The sequence below is a fragment of the Erithacus rubecula genome (assembly GCF_903797595.1).
Source record: "Erithacus rubecula genome assembly, chromosome: 8".
NCBI lineage: Eukaryota > Metazoa > Chordata > Aves > Passeriformes > Muscicapidae > Erithacus > Erithacus rubecula.
Window position 1 is genome coordinate 1,915,873 of NC_136659.1, and position 20,820 is coordinate 1,936,692.

Sequence of the window (20,820 nt, forward strand, 5' to 3'; positions counted from 1 at the left end):
GCCTATTTATCAAAATGGTAACTCATAGGGTTTTTTTTTTTTCCCCAGTTTTATGCCTCTTTCATACCTTCTCTTCTGATTCTGCCTCTCCAGCTCCTCATGACTGTTTCTGCTATCCCTTTGCTCTGCTTGTGTCAATTTATGCCACGGTTCTTTTTTGCCCCACTTGCCTCCTTTCTTCTTTGCATTCTACAGAGCCAAGGCTGAAAATGTCTTTTCCACCTCCTCTGCTTCCTTCTCCAAAGAGATCCATCTGTGGAGCAAGGGCTGTAGCTTGGGAGCCACTGCTCTGTGCTTCACTTTCCTTTTTATTCTTCCTAGTTCTGAGCTTTTCCTTGGTCTTTCTCTTCCCAGAATATCCATTAAACACCTCTCTCCTCTGCCAACCATTGCTCTTCAGAGCTTCTACCAGGCACCAGTGAGACTCCTGGCTCTTTTTATATTGCCTGTTTCTTGTTTCTGTATCCCAGCAGATCTTTGCTTGTTGGAAATGGGGAAGTGGGGAAAATTGGTTCTTCCTCCTGCTCTGTATTAACTTGCTGGAGCAGACACCTCTCCCTGTTACAGTGGAGTGAAATAATAGCTGGGCTGGGTCTCTTCCCCTTCCCCTTGGGATTCATTCCCTTCTTTCTTTCTTTCTTTCTTTCTCATTGATTAGGGCCATGCTCTGCTGGTTAAACCAAGAACAGATCAGATAGCAGAGCAGGCTCCCTTGGGCCAAGCCCACTAGGTATCTAGCTGGATTCCTGAAAAAGAAGCCAGCTCCAAGGTGAACATCAGGCCCCAGTTACCAGTTCTAAACACCCTACTGCTCTGTTCCTGCCTTCAGAAACCCACCCTGCTGTGTTAGGACTCTGCCTGAGAAAGGAATAAAGCAGGACAGCAACTTAACACACCCACTGAATGGGCACAGCCTGCAGGACTTTCCAGGAAAAAAAAAAAAAAAAAAAAAAAAAAAAAAAAAGCCCAATCCTGCCTTTCAGACATATAGAGCTGTATTCTAACAAGCTGCTGGCAAGTGTGAGTCCCTGGGTGCCACTGATGTTTGTGTCTGTGTGAGTATCTATGACAACAAATAAATCTAATGTTGGGGAAGTGTCCTTGGGAATCTCAGTGGGGGGGGGGTTGCTGCATTTTGCATTTTCAGACTTTTAATTCCTAACTGTTATGGAGATGGGTATGAAGTGCTTTAGGAAAATGAACTAATTAGTTACCAGATTTTATTTTTCTTATGTGCAAATGGGCCAGCTCAGACTAATGCTATTTACTTTAGCTGATTCCAGACTTTTGGATGTATAAAGGAGGGAATATTTTTAGGAGCTTTAATTCTAAGCAGGAGGCTTAGCCTCAAGGTCAGTGGACTGTGGGTATCTGTGGGTCACCTGCAGCCATTTAAAGAAAGTAGAAAAGGGAATCTAGCCGCAATTTGTTGAAATGGACAGTTTTGCTTCTAGAGTACTACAAATCAAAAATTGGGAAACCTGGAGTTATTTTACAGAGCAGTGGGCAGGTCTGTAAGAATGGATCAATATAGATAAAGGCATAATAATTATCCAAAATAAATGAAAATGTCTAATTGGACCCATATTTTTGCTCACAGGATTTAGAACAAGGAGTTTTATCTTTCTCTTTGGTCCTCGTGTCTTTTGGAACAGAAATGTCTCTGCTATCCCTGTAAAAATTCACACAGGACAATCTTGCCTTTGGTCTACAGCTGAAAATTGCAGAGACAGAAACTGGGGCAGGAATGGGGTGGGGAAAAGGCAAAGCCTTTTTGGACAAAGTGAACTGGGAGTAAGCAGGTTGAGGAGAAAAGTGGAAGAGGAGAGCCAGGTCTGTAGAAGCTCATTGTGGCTTTGCTGATTGTGAGGCTGTTGAGATCTGAATGAGATTTTGATGTTGCTTCTGCATAATTTATGTGCAAGTGTGGTGAGAGGTGTGCAGTGCAAACCCTGCCTGATGGAGAGGTGAATATCAGCTCACAAACGCTTCAAGTTCTGAGAATTCCTGCAAAAGATGCTGAGGAAAAATCCCAACACAGGCAGAGAGCCCAAAGTGCCAGGGCACTGAAATGTTTTTTCCCTGATTTTGCATTGGTGAAGTGCTTGGAGAAAAAGACTCTGTGATTCTGCCTGGCTGTAACAGCCTTGAAAAACCAGCAATGTCTTATTCTATGAATCCCCTTGGAAGTCAGTGGGAGTCTGCTTAGAATGAGGATGATTAAATTACATCAGGATCTGATCCTCCTTTCCATGTATGCAGAACATCTCAGGGAAAGGAGAGATCAGTCAGGGAAGGTCCCTAAGGACTTTGTGATCTGAGATACCTGAGTGTCTATCTGGAAAGGAATCACAGTGTTTGGAAAGCTGGTGAAGATGTGCTTATATCCAGCATTGGGACACTTGGTGATTAAATTAAGAATTCAGGAGCATGACTTACTATGCTGGAAACCCCTTGGGGAGCTCAGTTTGCACCTGTGACGTTTTAAGAATCTTCTTTTCATTCCTTAGAAATTTCGGTAGTTGAATGAGCAAAATCCAGGATTGCAAAGAGCCCTTAGCACGTGTTTTCAATCACTGCACAGAGGTGGCAATCATAAATCGAGGTGTCAGACTGGAAAGACAACACATCTCAGAGTTTGTGGTGATTTAGAAAGCAGAATTGGTGATCTTATCAATGCCTCTCTGAAGGTGTGACACCAGGGTTCAAGTGGCCTTGCTGTTTCAGATACCTGCCACCAAGATTTATCTGTGTGTAGGAAATAGATGAATCCTGCTGGTGCCCCCCCCAGAGCCATGGGGCTGCCTCCATTAATGTCAGCACACTCGTAAAATCTGAGCTTGCACTGAAGGAGGCAACTCCTGCCACTGCACAGAAGCTTCCAGAGGTGTCCCCTGCCTCCTGTAAATCCATGGACACCCAGTAAAGTAGATTAACTGCAGGTGGACTTCATAACAGCTGTCCCTCCTTTGGAATTAGAAGGGTTCACACTTCTAAAAAGATGACAGCCTGATGTTCCTATAAGCAAGAAAGGCCTGAAGGTGTTTTTTGGTGTTTTGTTTTGTTTTAAATGATTTTCAGGTTAAGTAGTTGATTCCAATTGATGGGAAAACAGGTTGCAGAGCTGTTGGCTCCACTCTCCCCCATCATAAACAAACAATTCTCTTGTTTCTGATAACTTATTTTGCCTCTATTAAAGGAACCCGGTGGGTTATTTGCTTTGGTTCACTCCTCCCCTGAGTCACTGGTGCATTTGCATTCCATTCCCTTGCTCCCTCCAGCCCTAAAGATGCCTGCCAAAATTAGTCAACAGATAACTGCTCAGTGGAAGCCTTTAAGAACGTGTTAGGAAAGGCTTGAACATTACCCATTAATGTTTACAGCTCCTAATTATGTTAATTAATCAGTCCTGGAGGTTGTCTCAGCTGGGAGCCCAGAGGCAGGATTTCAGTTCTCACAGATGTACTCTAAGTCACTGCCATGGCTGCTTGCAGTGAGGAGCTCAGCATGCTCTGCCTGCCAGGATATTTATGCTGGGTCCCAGACAGGCTTTGCTTGGATTCTTCCTGCTGGATTTTGAAACTCCCAGCATCTGAGAGCAGGCTGAGCTGTGTTCAGGGAGAAGGATGTTAAATGGAAGCTGTTCCTGCAGAAATGCCTTTTGGCAGGGGAGAGAGGCACTTAGAGAGCACTCAGCAATGATTGTTGGGATACAGAGATTACTGCCTTGGCAAAACCTGGCATTTCTGGCTCTGTCAGCAAACAGAGGTGAAACTACTGATAGAACACCTCCCCCAGACACTGCTTTTCTAATAATGTTTCTTTACTTTTGCAGGAAGACCAAGTGTTTGGGCAGAGGGCACCCCAGGCTGTGCCATCCTCTTTCAGAGCTTCATTTCCATAATTCAGAGCTTGTCTTCACTCTCCTGAGGAAAACCAGAAGATTTGGATAAGAGACACAACCCTGCAGAGGGATTCAGAAGGAGAATCTCCTTGTTTTGTGCTATTCCCAGAAGAATTTGGTTTGCGTAAGGTGCACAAAGTACAAGAGGGCAGATGAAAGTATATTCAGCTCCAGGTGAGGACAGTAGAAAATACAGTGCAGGTACAGATCTCTTTCTAATTTAGTTCAGCTCATCCTCATCTGGTGGAATGAGCAGACAACCACTTATTTATCCCCTTATCCTGATTTTTACCATGAGCTCATAGCTGCTCCCAGCTGGTAACTTCTGCTCCTGAGTGGCATGTCACCTGCAAGTGGTTTGTGAGCGTGTGACAATGCTTTAATGATGACAGGAAAAACAAGTAATGACAATTTTCATCCAGTGAAAGGAGAATGGTTCTTCACCCATCTACAGACAGCTCTTGTGGTCAGCAAATCCTCTCTGTGCTGAATATCAAATACCAAAGAGGCATTTTTTGGCTAGGTTCCTACAGCAGGAATGCCCCAGGAGTGGCAGAAAAGAAGGGAATGGTTTTCCAGACTAACAGGGCATTGTATGGAAGGAGGCCTGGGATCAAGAGGCTGGTGATGTCTCTGGTTGCATTCCAAGGATCTTCAGGCTGGCACTTGCTCTTGGACAGCTATCTGCTGGAGTGGCTCATGAAACCAAACCTGTTTTTTAAGCAATTTCCCCATCATCTGTTCCATGAGTGGCTGCCATATTGTGTGGAGGCTGCAGTCCATGCACTGCTGGCAGGCTGAGGAGAGCCGGGCTGGACGGACTCGGAGCGGCGATTCCTCGGATGCAGAGCTGCTGCTGGCACTGCTGAGGTGCCATCCCTCTCTGTCCTGTTGGCCAGGCTTCACTGCTGATGGATTGCCTGGCAGCTTTACCACTGCCTCCATAAAAAGCTGAGTGGATTTGTGAAGAAGCAAAGTGGAGTGTGAAAGGTGATAGGGGCAGTGCCTGACACGAATGAACAATTCCCCTGCTCTGAGGGGTTTCAGGGCAAAAACCTCTCTCTCCATTCATCTGCCTCCTGCCTCCCCCTTCCCCATCCCCTGCTGCCCAGGGAGCCCCAGGGACAGCAGTATTGGCAGTAAACTCAGCTCCACAAAACAGGCTGGGGAAAAAAGGGAAACATAACACCATCACTTCTTATTTCTTTCTCTTTCCCTCTGCATCAAAGCCCAGGCTGGCTGTCAGGAATGTTCAAAACGAATAAATAAAGCACAGGAGCCCCCCCTCCCCTGCTTCAGGAAGAGTCTCATTCACTCACCATGAAGCTTGGCCAATTCCTTTTCTGACAGTACTCGAGTCAGCAGGCAGAGCAAGAAGATCATTCAAAGCTAATCAGTAAAGTGTAAACCTATTATGAAAGCACATTTACCCCTCGCCGCCTCCTCCCTCCCCAAAACCAATCCCCAAATCTGTGGGAATAACACACAGCCTCCATAAAAGTTGCTATTACTTAGATCCCCTGTTATTAGGTCAGAGATGCCACTGATGAAATGTTCCCCAGAGCTCTGAGCAGTGGCAGATAAATCCTGCAAGAAATTCATGGAGTAATTTGTTACAGCTCGAGGGCATGAGGCACATCACAGCAGAGCCCGTGCATGAGGCTCTCCCCTGTGATTCTGGAGGCCATCTCTGGTAATAAAAACCTCATCTTGATTTCTTGTCCTTTGTATTGATTTCTGTCAGAAAAGACTTGTCTTAGACAAAGATACTGCTGTGTTTCTCTGGTTAATAAAGGGATCCTTCTCCCCTTTTTTGCCCATCTCTTTCTGAAATTCATTTTTCTAACAAGACTAGTTATTTGGGAACTGGTTTATTCACAATGGGTAAACAGTTGAAAAGATGATGACTGGCTTTGTATACTCAGTGCAAAACCTAAAATGTGAAATTACAGAAAAATGAATTTGGTTTGGAACAGTAAAGCAAAATGAAGCAAAAACCCCAGCTCTGCTGTATTTTAATATGAAAGTCTGTTATTAATTGAATGGATGGAATGTGTGGGACTCAATTGATTATCATCCAGTCTCAGATCTGTATAATCATAGCAACTGCTAATTTTGGATCTGTACTCCTGCTCCATGACCTCTCTTGAAAAAAAAGGCAAGTCTGTAGGTAAACAGCATGATGCCTCTTCACAAAGCTTTTAAAATACAATTATTTTTCTTTTCTAGTATGACTGGACAAGGCCACATAGAAATCTGGAAGGCTTTATGTGAATAATTTGCAAGCCAAAAAATAGCAGTTCCACAGAAGTGAACTCAGGTAAACTGAAGGATGGATGGTAAGGCTGAAAAAAGCAATGCTACATCAAAATTATTTTATCTGCTCAGCAGTAGGATTGATATAAGCAACTGGAACAATTTCATTCTTTCTATTCCTTTGGGTTTTGCTTTCCTTGGCTTTTTTATAACCTCTCTTCCTAAGAAGCTGGTTTGGGTCTTGAAATGACAGCAGCTGTTCCCTTGTGCAATGAAAGTGATAAATATTTACAGCAGTTCTTACAAGTTGAGAAATTTAATACATATTCATTGCTTTTGTAATCTAACAGTAACTGTGCTGAAAGACAATATCTGCTAATTGTATTTTCTATCACAGTCCTTTCAGAGTGAAGGATAAAATATGGAAGTTTGGGTTTACTTTCTACTCCAAACAGCAAAATTTATTCAAAAGAATCTTTGTTCCTCTTTATCTGTTTATTTAACAGACTATGGAAAATGGCAAACTCTGTCAAAAAGCCTAGTTGAAGAATAATTTATAAGCTACATTTAGCTTATAAATTGATAAACCTGTTGATCTCACAGGCTGGCTTAGGGGAGAGCCAAAATATATTCTGGCAGGTAATAATTAATGCAAATCTTGACACTTCAGGCCTGGCCCTCTGTGGAGCAGGACACAGCTCCCAGCTCTCTGGCAGGAAAGACTGGATACATACACACACTCCCCTTCTGGTGAAATATGCTGATCATTTTGTTGTTTTTAAAGCTATTTTGGATGCCAGTGAATGTGTCTGTGGGGAAGTGATTGTGGTCACTTAGACAGAGGCCTGCTGTGAAGAGCAGGACTGCAGGCAGCTCGCTCTGATTGCTCTCAGCTCTGTAAATCACTGCCTCAGCCAGATTGAAATGAACTCCAGCATTGGGCCATGTCCAGCCTGTGCTGGAGCTGATGGCAGCTCTCCCACTGCCTTCACTGGGGGCACAATTTCATCTGCTCCATCACCAAAAGAGCTTTTATCAATGAGAGCTGTCTGGTCTTGGCTGAACCATGCACTGCTGATTTTTAGGGACTGTGACAGTTTATCTGAAAGAAGGACGTAACAGGGACTATGATGGGGCTGGGAGCAACCTGGCCTAGAAGGAAATATCCCTGCCCATGGAATGAAATGAGTTTTAAGGTCCCTTGCAGCCCAAACCATTCTGGGCTTTTCTGATCAAACACTGACTGCAGCAAGTGTGTCACTCTCCCTCTGCCACCAGCAGTGACCTTGCTCTCAGGCAGAGCACAGAACTGCATATCTTGACCCAAAAAGCAGTTTTAAGCCTAATCAGACCATTTAGATAGAAGATGGCTAATTGTAAAATCTGATATTGCTTCAGATGGGTGGGTTGTTGTACAAGGTTGGAAGGGAGTTGTTTTCTCACCCTGTCTCAAATGCAGAAGAGCAAGCCTGACTCAAGGCTTGTCTCTAAGCACCCTGTGGGTGTATCTCAGTCCCATCTAATATAATCCCTTGCTCAGGATTATCCATAAAGCTTCCCAAGATCAGTTAATATGGTGCTTATATTCCAACATCTGCTTTAATCTTTGTTAATTTTCAAATCTGGATGAGATTCAAGACAACTGAACCTGACTAGGCAGAAAAAGGGCAGCTAAGGAACCCTTAAAGTTTGTTTAATTAGGTTTTCATATGCTGGGCTACTGATGCTGTGCCTCTAGCCTTGAGTCACATCTAAAGCTGAGACAGAAGTGTAGCAAGCAAGGCCCATTCTGCTTGTAAGGGCTACAAAAAGAAAGCTCAGCACTTTACATTCTACCTTACACAGGTACATGAGACTGAGGGCTCCCTGCAATAGGCAGCAGAAGTTTTGATGTTTTGATGAACTGCCCTATCAGCCATCCCTCTCCAGCTCCCTCCACTGAACCATGGCTTCAGCTTCCTCAATTGATCCTGTGGATGGGTTAGGCTGTTGGTTGGCTCTGCTGTTAAGTGTCTCTGTGCACCAGATTTAACTTCTAATAGTGTCTCATAATGTCTTTAAAGAGGTTTTTGGCTCAGCCTGGTTCTCTGGGAGATTGCCTGCTCCCTGCTAATCTGCTACAGAAACATTGCCATTGGTTCCTGCAGTGTTTCAGGGAGTTCTCCCCAGCTCCACAGCCAAGTTAATTGGACACGATTGACCTATGGTAGAGAATGACTATTAGGTGAGGAATATTAACCAAAGGGAATAAGATCTTCCTGTTCCTCAGAACATGCTGGGAGCTGTGGGGAATGGCAGGAAATGGCAGCTCAAGGAGTGTGCAGAGCAGGCCCTGGGAGAGGGTTGATTTAAGGAATGGGAAAATGCTTTGCATTAACTGAGGTTTGTAAAACCAGCAGCTCTTTCTAAAAGAGAGTAAAAATACACTGGAGTCTTGAGAGTCTGTAAAAGGCAAAAGTGCAAGAAAGAAGAGAAATAGGTTGTGGTAGACCTTTGAGTGCTATTTTTGATCATTCTTTCTTTTTTAACAAATACTTCACTGTAGCACAGCTGCCCAAACCTGACTGAAGGAGTTAAGGAACAAACAGGGCAGGATTTCATCAGAATGAATTTGTGTTTCCAACTGGAAACTGCATGTTGAAGGCAAGCCCAGTACCCTGGGCAAACACTGAATGATTAATGGACATGACACTGGTCCACAAGACAAATACAAGCCCTGTAACATCACTGAGCAGTTCAAGACACAAAATCAGTTTGCAGAGCAGCTTTATGCAGAGCAAATGAAACCTTGCTGCCAATCCTGGAAGTTTTGGTTGCTGCTTCCCAATTTACTTTTACACACCAATCCTGTGGATGGGGTAAATCCCCTAAAATTATAAAACCAACTTATATTCCTTAGGACAAGAGTTTCCAGTGTCAGAATTGCCAGGCTGAAAACTTTGGCTGAAATAAACTTCCTGAGAGAAGTAGAGGTGTCAGCACTGGGATAAAATTGTGTAAGTATGTGCTTAACTCTACTGAGACGTGAAGTTTCACTGAGATCAGCAGGGTAAAGTTACATTTGGAGGAGTGGCTGAAGGTCAGGCCTCAAGAACAAAAGTGCTTCAGATTCATGGGGGCTGCTGGATAATACCAGCAGCAGGATGGCAGTGCCAGTGACGTGATGTGATTTGCTATGGCAAATAATGGTACTTCCATCTCATGGAAGAGTGAGCTCTGTCTCTTAAACCTCATGTATTCAGACAGGGAGAAAAGTCACTGTTCCTGAAGTTTAGAGTGTGCTGCTTATAACTCCAAAGACTGAGCCCAAGGTAATGTGTAAAGTGAAGATGTCCCACTGGAATGTTTGTGACCCTGATCCACAGGCAGTGACTGAAGGAGAACCTCTGACCCCTGCCAGGAGCAATGCCTGGTCTGGTCTCCCCAGTCAAGAATCCTCCAGCCCAGGATTTGGGCTTTGCAGCTGATGTAGAACTAACTCCTCATCTGGGACTGGCACCACTGCCTTAAAGATGGATTTTGCAGTTTGTAGGAACTCCAAATCAGGCTGTTTGGGGCAGAGGGACTGGTGAAGGGCTGTTTCTGCTCACCGGCACTCGATGAAGCACTGGATGATCTCGTCCTGGAGGGTTTCCTTGATGTGGGACCCCTCTGCTTCCCTCAGCTCTTGCCTGAAGGAATAGTTCTCTCTTTCCTGGACTTCACCTTGCAGGACATTTGCTTTCTGCAAAACACTCCTTGCCTCCACCTCAGGAGGCAAACTCTGAAAACGAGAGGAAAAAATAAAAGGTATGAATGAAAAGAAACTTAATATTTACTGGAATGCCAGGTTGACAGTGAATCTGAGCTTAAGCCTTAATTTACTTGCAGGAAACCAGGAGAAAAAAAACCAAAACCCTGAGCTCATAAAAAGTGCCTGGATGCACACAATGGTCTATTGTTGGTATTTCAGCATTAATTACCAACATTGCAATGTACAAAAACAACCTTTGCAGCGTGGGATCCCGGCATCTCAATGAGACAGGTGAGAAAGCTGCTGTTCTGCAAATGCCAGCTTTATCCATGTCAGAAGGGTGCCAGAGAATTCTTTAATTGAATTTTCAAATGTCTGGACTTCCCATTGGCGCTTTTTAATTAGCCAGTATTGTTTTTAATTCGTGCACTGAAATTTTTATATGCACTGCGTGGTCAGTGGTTTCCTGGTATTTTGTTGCAGCTGGTCAGACTCCTTGAGGAAATCAACTTCCTCTGAGGAACAACAACAACAACAAAGGAATAAACACCACCCCTCCCCCCCCCCCAATACTGTAACAAAAATCACAGCTCCCCAAGATTCCCATGATTTGATAACCTTGAAGAGAAGGGCTTATCAACTAGTTTCAAGTCTTAGAATAATTTCTGCTCTGTGATTGATTTTACACATGTAGTGAGAAAAATGAAAGTCTTTCTGGTATTCCAATACAGAAGCATGAAAAAACCCATCTGTGTGGGTGGGCTGCAATTGTATTTTTCAGCTTGCAATCATTGATAAAGTTAAGATGTTCCCTGTGTTTTATGAGCAATTGCTACCTTTTAAGTGTAGAGAAAAATCTATTTTAAAGATTAATTTGCGAACTAGCTTTGTCGTTTTAGGGTTTGGGTTTTTTTAATTCTGGAATAATTTGTTTTTTTCATGTACTTGGGAATTATTAATCATATTGTCTGATGGTGCATGGCAAATTTAAAAAGGAAAAAGAGAAGAAAATATGACAATCTGGTTTTGCAGTATGATTTTATTAACTTTTTAATGTTAGTGGCTGATGTAGGTGGCAGCATATATAAACAAAAGCTTGATTTGCATGAAAAAAAATCCCCAATATAATTTTGCTCTGGCCTTTCAACTTCAGAGTATAGAGAAATTGTCCTTAAGTAGCACACCTCAGACTAATTCAGTGCTGGTGATATATTTCTGGTGTGCTCCAAGTCCCAGTTCCAGAGGCCTCCCGCGAAGACAAAAAGCTCTGTCAAAGCTTTGGCCAGCTTGTATTTAAGATCTGTTATTCCCTGGTTTTCCATGCTTCCACCAGGTTCCAAAAATCACTACTAAGTGCCAAGCAAATTTGCTTTCAGCCAGCACCCAGAGGGATCCCACAGTGTCCAAAGCAAGCACAGAGGCCCCATTCAGGAAAGCAATTTACTGCCTGCCCTGCATCTGGGATGTGTGACTTGCACTGTGCTCCAGGAATCGGTCAAGGCCACCAGGGAGAAAATATTCAGGAGGAAATAAGAGCAGCAGTGTGGTTTTGAAAGGTGGCTGCACATGTTCCCTTCCTGAATATGTGACCCCAAGCTCTGCCTTTTACCCTGAGATGTTACCTTTGCTCAATTCAAATTTTCAGGGAAGTCAAGTGTTTCCAATCCTCCCCCTCACCAGCACCTATTTATAAGTACAACACAGCTACTATTAACAGTGTTTATTTGTATTTCACCATTGTCTGCCTTGCTGATGTTAAATGAAGCCCAGGACAGCCAGATGTGATGCTGCTCTCCCAGGGCTCATTTGGAAACCAGAGCAGCCCCCACAAGGCCCCTTCTTCCAGACTGACATCCAAAACCAACTCCTCTATTTGTCTCCCTACAGCAATCCTCAGGGGATTCCTGATAAATTTTCATCAGATGGGCATGAGGATGCCTGCAGTTTTAGGATGGAAAGAGACAGGCTCCTCTCCAGCACAGCATGAACACTTAAAGGTGAAATATCAGCAGGTGAGCAGTTTATTGTGGCTGGGGAAGATCAGCTCCTGCAAATCCTGAATTCATGATTCCTCCTTCTTCTGGCTCTGGCACTCACCTGAGTCTGCAGTGAACCAGTTCAGCTCCCTAAAAAGTGGAAAATAATCCCTTTTGCCTTTTCCTCTCCTCCCACCTCCTCAAGTTACTCACTTCCCACTGTAACAAGGTGGATCAGCCAGCCAAGGAGAAGCTGAGGGAAGTGGTGGACAGTGGGACCTGAGCAATGTGGGGAGCAGCAGCACAGGCAGCAGAGCTGCTCCTTGCCATCCCAGAACCTTTGCAGCTCCTCTGAGCTGCTCCCCACTGCATCTTGAGGGAGCCTTGGGTGACTAGCTTCTCCCACTGTGAATTGATTCAGTCTCCCTTTCAGTCCCCAAACCAGATGAGTTAAGAGCTGTTTGAACTGGCAAGCAGGAGGTGCCAATGTAAGTTCAGCAGTAGGAAATTCTTATCTCAAAAAGCCAATTGCTCCAGCCCATATCTACACTTGGGTCCAGAGCCATGAAGCTGATGTGGACACAGTCCAGGTAGCTCTGAACCAGCTGGCTCAGATGCTGATAGCAACAAGGCCATGGGATATGTTCTGGTTGGCAAAACCCAGCCAAGTCCTGAGTAAATATTTATGCAGCTCCCTGTCTGAGCACCATTCACTTATCAATACATCTGCTAATGGGAGTTTGAGCTGTACTCAGCACCAAGTACAAGGCTGACATAAACCTGCAGAACAGCTTGTGAGAAGCTCTGTTGTATTTACTCTTTGCATGTTTTTGTTTTTTTTTAACTTTCTTTTCCAGAGCCTGTTTTACTACAAGAAAACAGAAGAAATAAGAATTACTTCTAGAACAAGACTTCAGCCATTCACCTTCAACATTTCCCTAAAGAAAGGAATCAAAGAGCACAGGGCAAGTTGATAAGGCTATATTCTCCTCTTTTCTTCCAGTCCTCCTGATCTGGTTTTTAAATAAAACAGCACAGGTGAATGTACAGCTGGATTGACTTTCTGTTCTGTCACTTTGAAATCAATGCAGTCTTGTAAACAAAAAATGAATGGACTTGAGAAAAACAAGGATGAGGAGATATCAAAAGAATTTATGTGTACCTGGGCTAAGAAAACAAGGATGAGGAGATATCAAAAGAATTTATGTGTACCTGGGCTAAGAAGTGAAATGGAGACTATTTTACAAACAGCTTCCTTGGACTATAAGAACTGATGGAAGCATGTGGATGCTCAAGGAAGGGAATTCATTGATAAAGCAGGGAGAGAATAAGAAGGTTAACTAGACAAAACTAAGCAACATAACCTAAATACAGACACTGGAGCAGTGGGAGCTGCTGAAGAGATGTGACAAGATATCCAGAGGATGGTCCTGTCATTTTTCTACCATTTGTCAAGAATTTTCATAGAAAATGCTTTTCTTCTGTTGAGTAAATGATGATATAAAATGTTTTAGACTATTAAAACACTTGAAAAAAAGAAAATAAGCTATGAATAGCATAGGTGATACCTTCCAGCTTTGCAGCTGAAGAAAGCTGCTCTGTTAAACTTGTTTTATTTTGTCAACAGTGTTCTTGACCTAATCACAGAAGTATGTGACACCCTAAACCTCACCAGCTTGGGACTTTAACACATTCCTAACCCTGTCTCAGGAATGAGGAGCCAACTGCATAACCTGGGGCCTTGTGTTCATCTTCAGGTGCTCCTGGGCCTGCAGAAGGAGACAGAATCTCTCCAACAGCCCTGCTGGAGGTTCTGTTCTCTTGTCAACAAGCAGAACTCAGAAGAAAATAGGTGTGAAAAAGCAGGAATGTTTCCCTGCTGGCCAGCCTGTGACCTGTGCCTTACAGTGTCATGGAGGAGCTTCCCATGTTTCCACATGGCTGTTGTGGAGCTCTGAAGTTACCCTGAGTGTGCTGCCACAGCACTCTAATGGGCATGGAAGGAAGGCAAAAGCCAATTTATTTCTAACATCTCTCCTCTCAGTGCCTCTAATGTTCCTGCTTTTGAATCAAAGGGAGGCATTCTCCAGGAAGATGCTAATAAATAGTTTTTCCTTGGGGGAAGAAGCATTTTCCCATCTTTAAGAAATTTCTCTGGCCATGTGAAATTCAAATTTGTTAACTTGCCCTACAAACAGCAACTCATTTAGAAACAAATTACAAATATTAGATGGAGACAGTGAACTTGATAATGCAATGCTGCCACATCAGTTGTAGAATAATGCATCTTAATGAAGGCTTCCCATGTGAATAAACCATTATATTTACAAGCTCTTCACAGTTAATGACCCAGAACTGGATAACGAAACTCACATTTTTAGTGTGGTCCTCTGTCAGCAAAAGTATACATATTAATAATTGATGTTGCTGTAAAAATAGGACATAATATGAAGATTCCTGAGTTTCTGGGAAAATAGGACTACATGGTCCATTAACTTAAAAGGCTTATCTAATGTTTGATGGGCTTTGTCTTTAAAATCCTTGTTTAAATTAATAAGGCAAAATGGACATTTGTCTAAAAGAGAATTTTATTCCAACTCATCAGTCATGAGTGTGCTGAGAAGATTCTTCTGTTCTGTTCTTTACTTGCTCCCCAAAAGAATTTAGGTTTTGGGGAAGGAGATGATGCACCAGAAGAGATTTCTTATACCTGCCAGGTGAGTCATTGGGTAAGGACCATGTGGGTCTCCCATTTCGAGAAGGTGAGGGAGAGAAGGTTGTGTGGAAACCTCAGAATCCCTTTAGTAACTGATGGGGTTACAAGGGAGCTGGAGAAGGCCTGGAATGCCAGGACAAGGGAGAATGGCTTCAAACTGACAGAGAGTAGGTTTAGATTGGATAACAGGAAGAAATTCTTCCCTGTGAGGGTGGAGAGGCTCTAGCACAGGGTGCCCAGAGAAGCTGTGGCTGCCCCTGGATCCCTGGGGGTGTCCAGGCTGGGCAGGGCTTGGAGCAGCCTGGGATAGTGCAAGGAGTCCCTGCCCATGGCAGGCTGGCACTGGAAGATTTCTAAAGCCCATTTCAACCACAGCATTCTGTGATTCCACAAAACTGTGTCTGTTTTCCCTTCCCAACTGAGGACTGGGATGGCTCAGATCCCTTTCCTGGCTAGAAAGCCCTGTCTTAGTGCTGAGTCAGCTCCCCAGCAGAGCCTTGATTGTCCATTATAAAGCACTTGGAGGTGTGCAGGCTGGCTGAGCATGCTTGGGGCTGCTCTTCCTCACTGAGGAGGAGGAGGAGGAGGCCCTGCTGTGGAACTAAGTGCTCCTCAATTGTTCCATTAGGAGGGACAGAGGCTTGGTGGCAGTGAAATAAATAAATTTCATTTCACTCCACGTTGGAAAGCTAACATCCCTATTATGCCTGAGAGGTAGATTTACTGCAGCTTTTATTACTGGGTACTTAATTTAGGACAGCTTCTTGTCATAGGCCTGGAACAGCAGAGCTAAAGCACATGCTCCCTGGTATTATGGGGCTTCAGGAAATGTTCTGCCACAGCCAGGATTGCCCATAATTGTAAGATTTCAAAAGATGGACCAGTTGTGTAGCATTTTTTTTTCAGTTTGCTTCTCTGGGGGAGAAGCTTTATTTCCAAATATTTAAATATAAAGTAAGTAGTTGTAATTTTAATCAGTAGTGAAAGGGAAATTATTCTTTTTAAACATTTGTATTACACAAGCATTTATAATTTACTCTCAGAGCAGCTGGGGTCTTGTTCTTTACTTACAGCATTTATTTTTCAGGTGGAAAGGTGTCCCTGCTCATGGCAAGGGGTGGAATGAGATCATCTTTAAGGTCTCTTCCAACCCAAATCATTCTGTGATTCTATGATAAACTGCATTTAAAAGTTTGCTACAGGATTGAGCTGTGTCCTTGCTTTATTTCCTCAACATAATTTGTCTGGCTGAGGGAAGATTTTAAAGAGGTCTCTTATCTTGTGAATCATAAAATCATGGAATGGTTTGGGTTGGAAGCACCTTAAAGCCCATCCAGTTCCAACCCCCCAAATGAAAATTGTATTAATAGAGGTTCCACTGTACACAAATGGTGATAGCCACATCAATTATATGGCTGAATTCCTAAATTAGGCACAAAAAACAAAGGAACAAGTAAGCAAAATATATTGCATTCATTAAAGCTTCCCTACTCTCTGACTCACTCCAATGGCTTTGCCAATTAAAATAATTGTCATATGCATTCAAACAAAGCATTTGTAGTAGGAGGCCTTGCTAAAGAAATACTGAAAATGGTTGGTTTAGAGACTCATGTAATATGTACTTAGAAATATATTTATATGTAACACTTTTCTGGAAGATAATTTGAACTGGACAGAAGGTTTAAATGCAGGGCCAGATGAGTTTATATAATTTTGGTTGTGTTTATTTCTGATATGATACCTAGGCACGCTGTTAAACCTGGACTAAACATGTTTTGGGCTCTGAAATGCAGTGATTTCATTGTTAGTATGACTGCAGACAATGAAAGCCAGACTATTTAGCATGCTTCTTTCTTCCCAGAGTCTTTCTATTTCAAAAATAAGCAGGCTTAAAATTTCTATTGAAAACAGGACAGATTAGTTATCGCTGCTGAGATGTGAAATAACAGAGGACTTTGTGCTGACATCCAGGCAAACAAAAGTCATTTTAATCTTCAGCTTGGCAAAACCAGGCCTGATCTGCACCACTGCTATAGCTGCCCACTTTGAAGAGCTGATGAAATATTTTTAATTTCACTTGATGGAATTTGTACTTTGTTAAATCCTGTATAATATTTATTTAGCCATAGTCTATAATGTTTACACAGAAAGCTATTCTGGGAAATGCTGATTTTTATTTTCTTTTTTTTTTTTTTTCTGACTGGATGAAATGAACTATATTTATCAGGAATTCCAAGGAGGAGGAGTGTTTGGCAGACTGTTTTCTCAGATATAAATAAAGCATTAACCAAGACAACATGCCTAAATTAGGTTATGTTTAAAGGAGGTAAGAAGGAAAGAACAGCTTTTTATTTAACACCACACAGATCCTTTTATGTGAAAAGAATCATGGAATGGTTTGGGTTGAAAGGGATCTTAAAGCTCATTTTGTTTCATCCTCTGCCAGGGCAGGGACACCTTCCACTATCCCTGGTTGCTCCAAGCCCCATCCAGGCTGGCCTTGGATATGGAGGAAGGAAGGATATTGGAAATACCATGTAAGAGAATCACGGAACAGCAGGTGTTGCACCACTAACTCTTTGGGAAGGGCTGGAATTTCAGGATGGAGCTATGTAAGTGTAAACTGAGAGCTGTGAGACCCTAAAGTGGGGTATATCCTGCAATATCTTGGAAGTCTGACATCCTGGGAGATGTGTTTTTCTGAGGACCTATAGGAGGAGCTAAATCTGGTGTGGTGATGTGTGATGAGGAAAATCTGATGCTCCAGTGGGAAGTCACCATGGCTCCACATGGCTCATGCATCCTGCTGAATTGTATGCATTTCAGAGGAAGGACAAAAAGAACCACAGGGCAATTCTCTCTTAAGGAGAATTCCTTAAGCTATGGAAAGTTGACCTTTCTGAAGGGATGGGTTTCTGGATGTGCTGCTGGCATTGCAGTTCTGATGAAAATGGAAGGAGGGGCTGTTCTGAGTCAGGCCAGCCCAGGGAGAAGAGGCTTGGGGGACAATGTATCAGAGCACTGCAGGTGGAGAGAGGAACTTGTCTTTCTGTATTCTTCCTGGACTCATCTAATTCCTGCTCAGCAGGTTTAGGGAAGGTAGTTTGATTTACTCTCAGTGGTGCAGAAACAACAAAATGCCCAGGAGGTTCAATAACAACTTTTACTTGCCGGTGTTGGAACACCCTGACAAAATAAGGCACGTGGCAAACTTTAACTTCCCCAGACACAACAGAGGTCTCACCAAAGCATTGACTGGAATTTTTTGGTCTGGTTTCCAGAATATTTTGAGAGGAAGAAGGTAGAACTGGGCCCAGCACAGGGGCAAGTGTTCTTCCCACCCAATTGCTTTAAGGCAGCTGTTCCTCTGGTCCCCTACATCCTCCTACCCTCTCATAAATCAGTCTGATGGCAAACTGTTTATCCCAATGTTTTAGGTTAAACCCAGCCTTTCCTCTTTCCAGTAGCCTGTGCTCTGAGATTATAAGTATAACTTCCTGCAGCAGAGTGCTGAGGGTGGATCCAGGACCAGGCTTGGACTGTTCTGCACCATGCTGAGACACAGCAGCTGCCAAAAGCCAGCTCACACACCCAGCTGCACTGAGCCCTGCAGCAAAATTAAACAATCATAACCTCTGGAAGGGGTTTTCAGTGACAGGGAATCTGTAAATGCCAGAAGAACAGAGCAGTTCAAAAACCTTCAGTGTTAAATGGAGGTGGGATGGTAAAACAGAGCAAGGAAACTCAGGTTTGCTCAGACATCACGTGTGTGTTTTCAGACAGCCCCATGTGTTTTCTTGCCACATCAGTGTGGTTTGAACACAACCCTGTGCCTGGAGCAGTGGTTCTGGTGGTCTTGCTGGAGCTGGCAGTAAACAGCCCTGTGGCAGGAATGTGAGGAAGATCAGGAAGCAGCTCAGGATACAGTTATCAAGATATATGTGCTCTTAGGAGACTTGCTTCTCTTCACAAATGAAACTGGGACTGCAAAGTGTGATTTATCAGGGCTTTGGAGAACATGTGCTGAGGGAAACATGCTGTTTCTGCAATTAGGCTTTAATAAATAATAATAATAATGAGGCTTTACTTTTGAGCCAAGAAAAATCTCTCTACCATAGGCTTGCTCTCCATCATCAAGCAAAAGATGAAATAGAATTGAATTCCAGAAAAGATACATAAATTTTTGTGAAGGAAGGAAAGAGTAAAGAAAATAACGTTGAATTAAGCAAAAGAGTGGACAATTCTTGGGTTTGACACTTATTTTCCTATTTTTCAGGCCAACAAAACTGAATTTTCCCAGAAACCTTTCACACAGAACTTCATATGGATCATCTCTTTGTGCAAAGCAGTCTTTGTCTGAAAGTAACACAGACATTTTTTTAAAAAAAGCCCTAATTATAAGAGAAATTATATTTATTACAACAAAAGTCAAGTCTCCTTTGGGATGGACTCGGAGTAATGGATGGCTGGGTCTTCTAATTTATCTAAGTCCTGCAGCATTAGAAAAGCAAATTCAACATATTTACACATGAAGCTCTGTGGTCATTTTTTAGAGGGCTGACGTGATCATACATCAAAGGAACTTGACCTTTGGAGCTCCCTGCCTATCCATCAGTGGGAACCAATGCCTGCTTCCTTTGGAGACCGGGGAAGGGAATGCAGCATGGAAAGAAAAAGGAAATACAAAAACCCTGGAAAGATGAACAGATTTTTAATTTTTTTTTATTTAGAGTTATCCACTTTTTCCCTCATATGCTTTGATAAACTTGATAAGGAGCAATGAGTCAGAGTGCAGAGGAGCAAACATCAATTCTCTTGCTTTTAAACAGAGGTCAGGAACTGAATGCACTCGATGTGTTTGGTTTTAATTCCCCTCATCCCTCTGATGATATAGATTACATTATGCTCCCCATAAACCAGGCTGTTCACATCCTAGTCACCAGTTCCTCCCACACTGGCCACCATGAAATGAGGCCTTGGCTGTGAACCCTCAGATAACTGATGCCAGATTTAGATTTCCTTCCTAAGGACTCGACAGAAACATCATGGGATTTGACAGGAAACAATCCCTTGTTCTTCAAATGGTGCCATTGCTAACTCATTTTCAGTACATCCCAAGTATTTAGGTCTGCATTAGTTAAAATCTCTGTGAATTTTGTCTTAAACAGAGGCAGAATTGGCACCCAAGGTTCTGTTTAGCTGCTAGAGACCAGCAGATACTAAAGACAGTAATTCCTAAGGTGTTACCTGCATTTCACATGGCAAAGCTGAGGTAAATGTACATTTCCTTCCTAAAGGTAAGGTATTAATGTTATTTTTAACTGATGTGAGATACATATTCTCTAGGTACAATCAGTTTTCAGAACCCTATAAAGCAGCTAAGGGCAATTCCATTGCTGGGCAGGAAAACCCCCCAAACTGCCCGGGAAAAGCTCAAAGCATGTTTTTATATCAAAATTAAATTATTAGTTTATAAATTAATCACTTAAGAGCTGTAGAACATGGAAACATAAATAAGCTTAAAAAATGCAGAGCAGTGCTGAATGTTCTGTGATGTGCTGCTGCTTTAGTAGAGCTTGGTACAAGGATTGCAGCTAGACTTGGGTGAGGCTTGACACCTGTTAGTGGCTCCAAAAACTTGGAGGGGGCAAAAAAAAATGTCAACAGTAAAGAATTTATCCTATTTTTCAGGTGTTTGTTGCAAGGAAGGGGGTGGGAGGAACAGATTCCTTCTGGTAAGGGTGCTGTAAGTTTTTTCTTTCATCCCTGACCATGGGGAGCTGTTCACTTCAGTGCCTCTGCAATGTGATGTGAGGAAGATTTTGATTCATTTTATATGGACTTAGAGAAGTATCAATGGATTGACATGCCAGTTCTTAGGTTTCTCTTCCCTGCTCTTGACATACACATGCAGTGGCTTGCAAAGGGGTGGGAGAAAAGGATTTTGCTTCTTTAATTTAATTTAATATTAGAAGAAATTAATTATTTTAGCCCACTGTAAGGGCTGTCAAGCATTGAAAGAGGCTGTCCAGTTAAGTGGTAAAGTCACAATACCTGGAATTGTTCAAAAAAATGTGTGGATGTGGTACTTGGGGACATGGGTTAGGGGTGGGTTTGACACTGCTGGGTTAGTGCTTGGACTTGATGATTTTAGAGGGTTTTTCCAACCCTCATGAATTCTACTGCAGACATAAGGCAGATCACCAGACTTGAAATCATGACTCAAAAGCTGATT

General features: G+C 42.9%; 1 protein-coding gene and 1 long non-coding RNA gene across 4 annotated transcripts in view; one reads left to right on the forward strand and one right to left on the reverse strand.

Moving 5' to 3' along the window:
• The window catches only part of DRC11 (dynein regulatory complex subunit 11), a 96,647-nt gene that overhangs the window by 58,964 nt on the left and 16,863 nt on the right, over positions 1–20,820 (reverse strand). For all 3 annotated transcript variants that reach the window (XM_079310694.1, XM_079310695.1, XM_079310693.1), the window contains exon 6: positions 9,751–9,923. In XM_079310694.1, coding sequence (XP_079166820.1) covers positions 9,751–9,923 — 173 coding nt within the window. The remainder of the gene's footprint in view (positions 1–9,750; positions 9,924–20,820) is intronic.
• LOC306804313 lies at positions 3,254–19,256 on the forward strand. Its single transcript, XR_013774847.1, has 5 exons — positions 3,254–3,768; positions 3,836–4,078; positions 6,134–6,224; positions 11,781–11,905; positions 18,862–19,256. It is a non-coding gene; the product is annotated as an uncharacterized lncRNA (long non-coding RNA).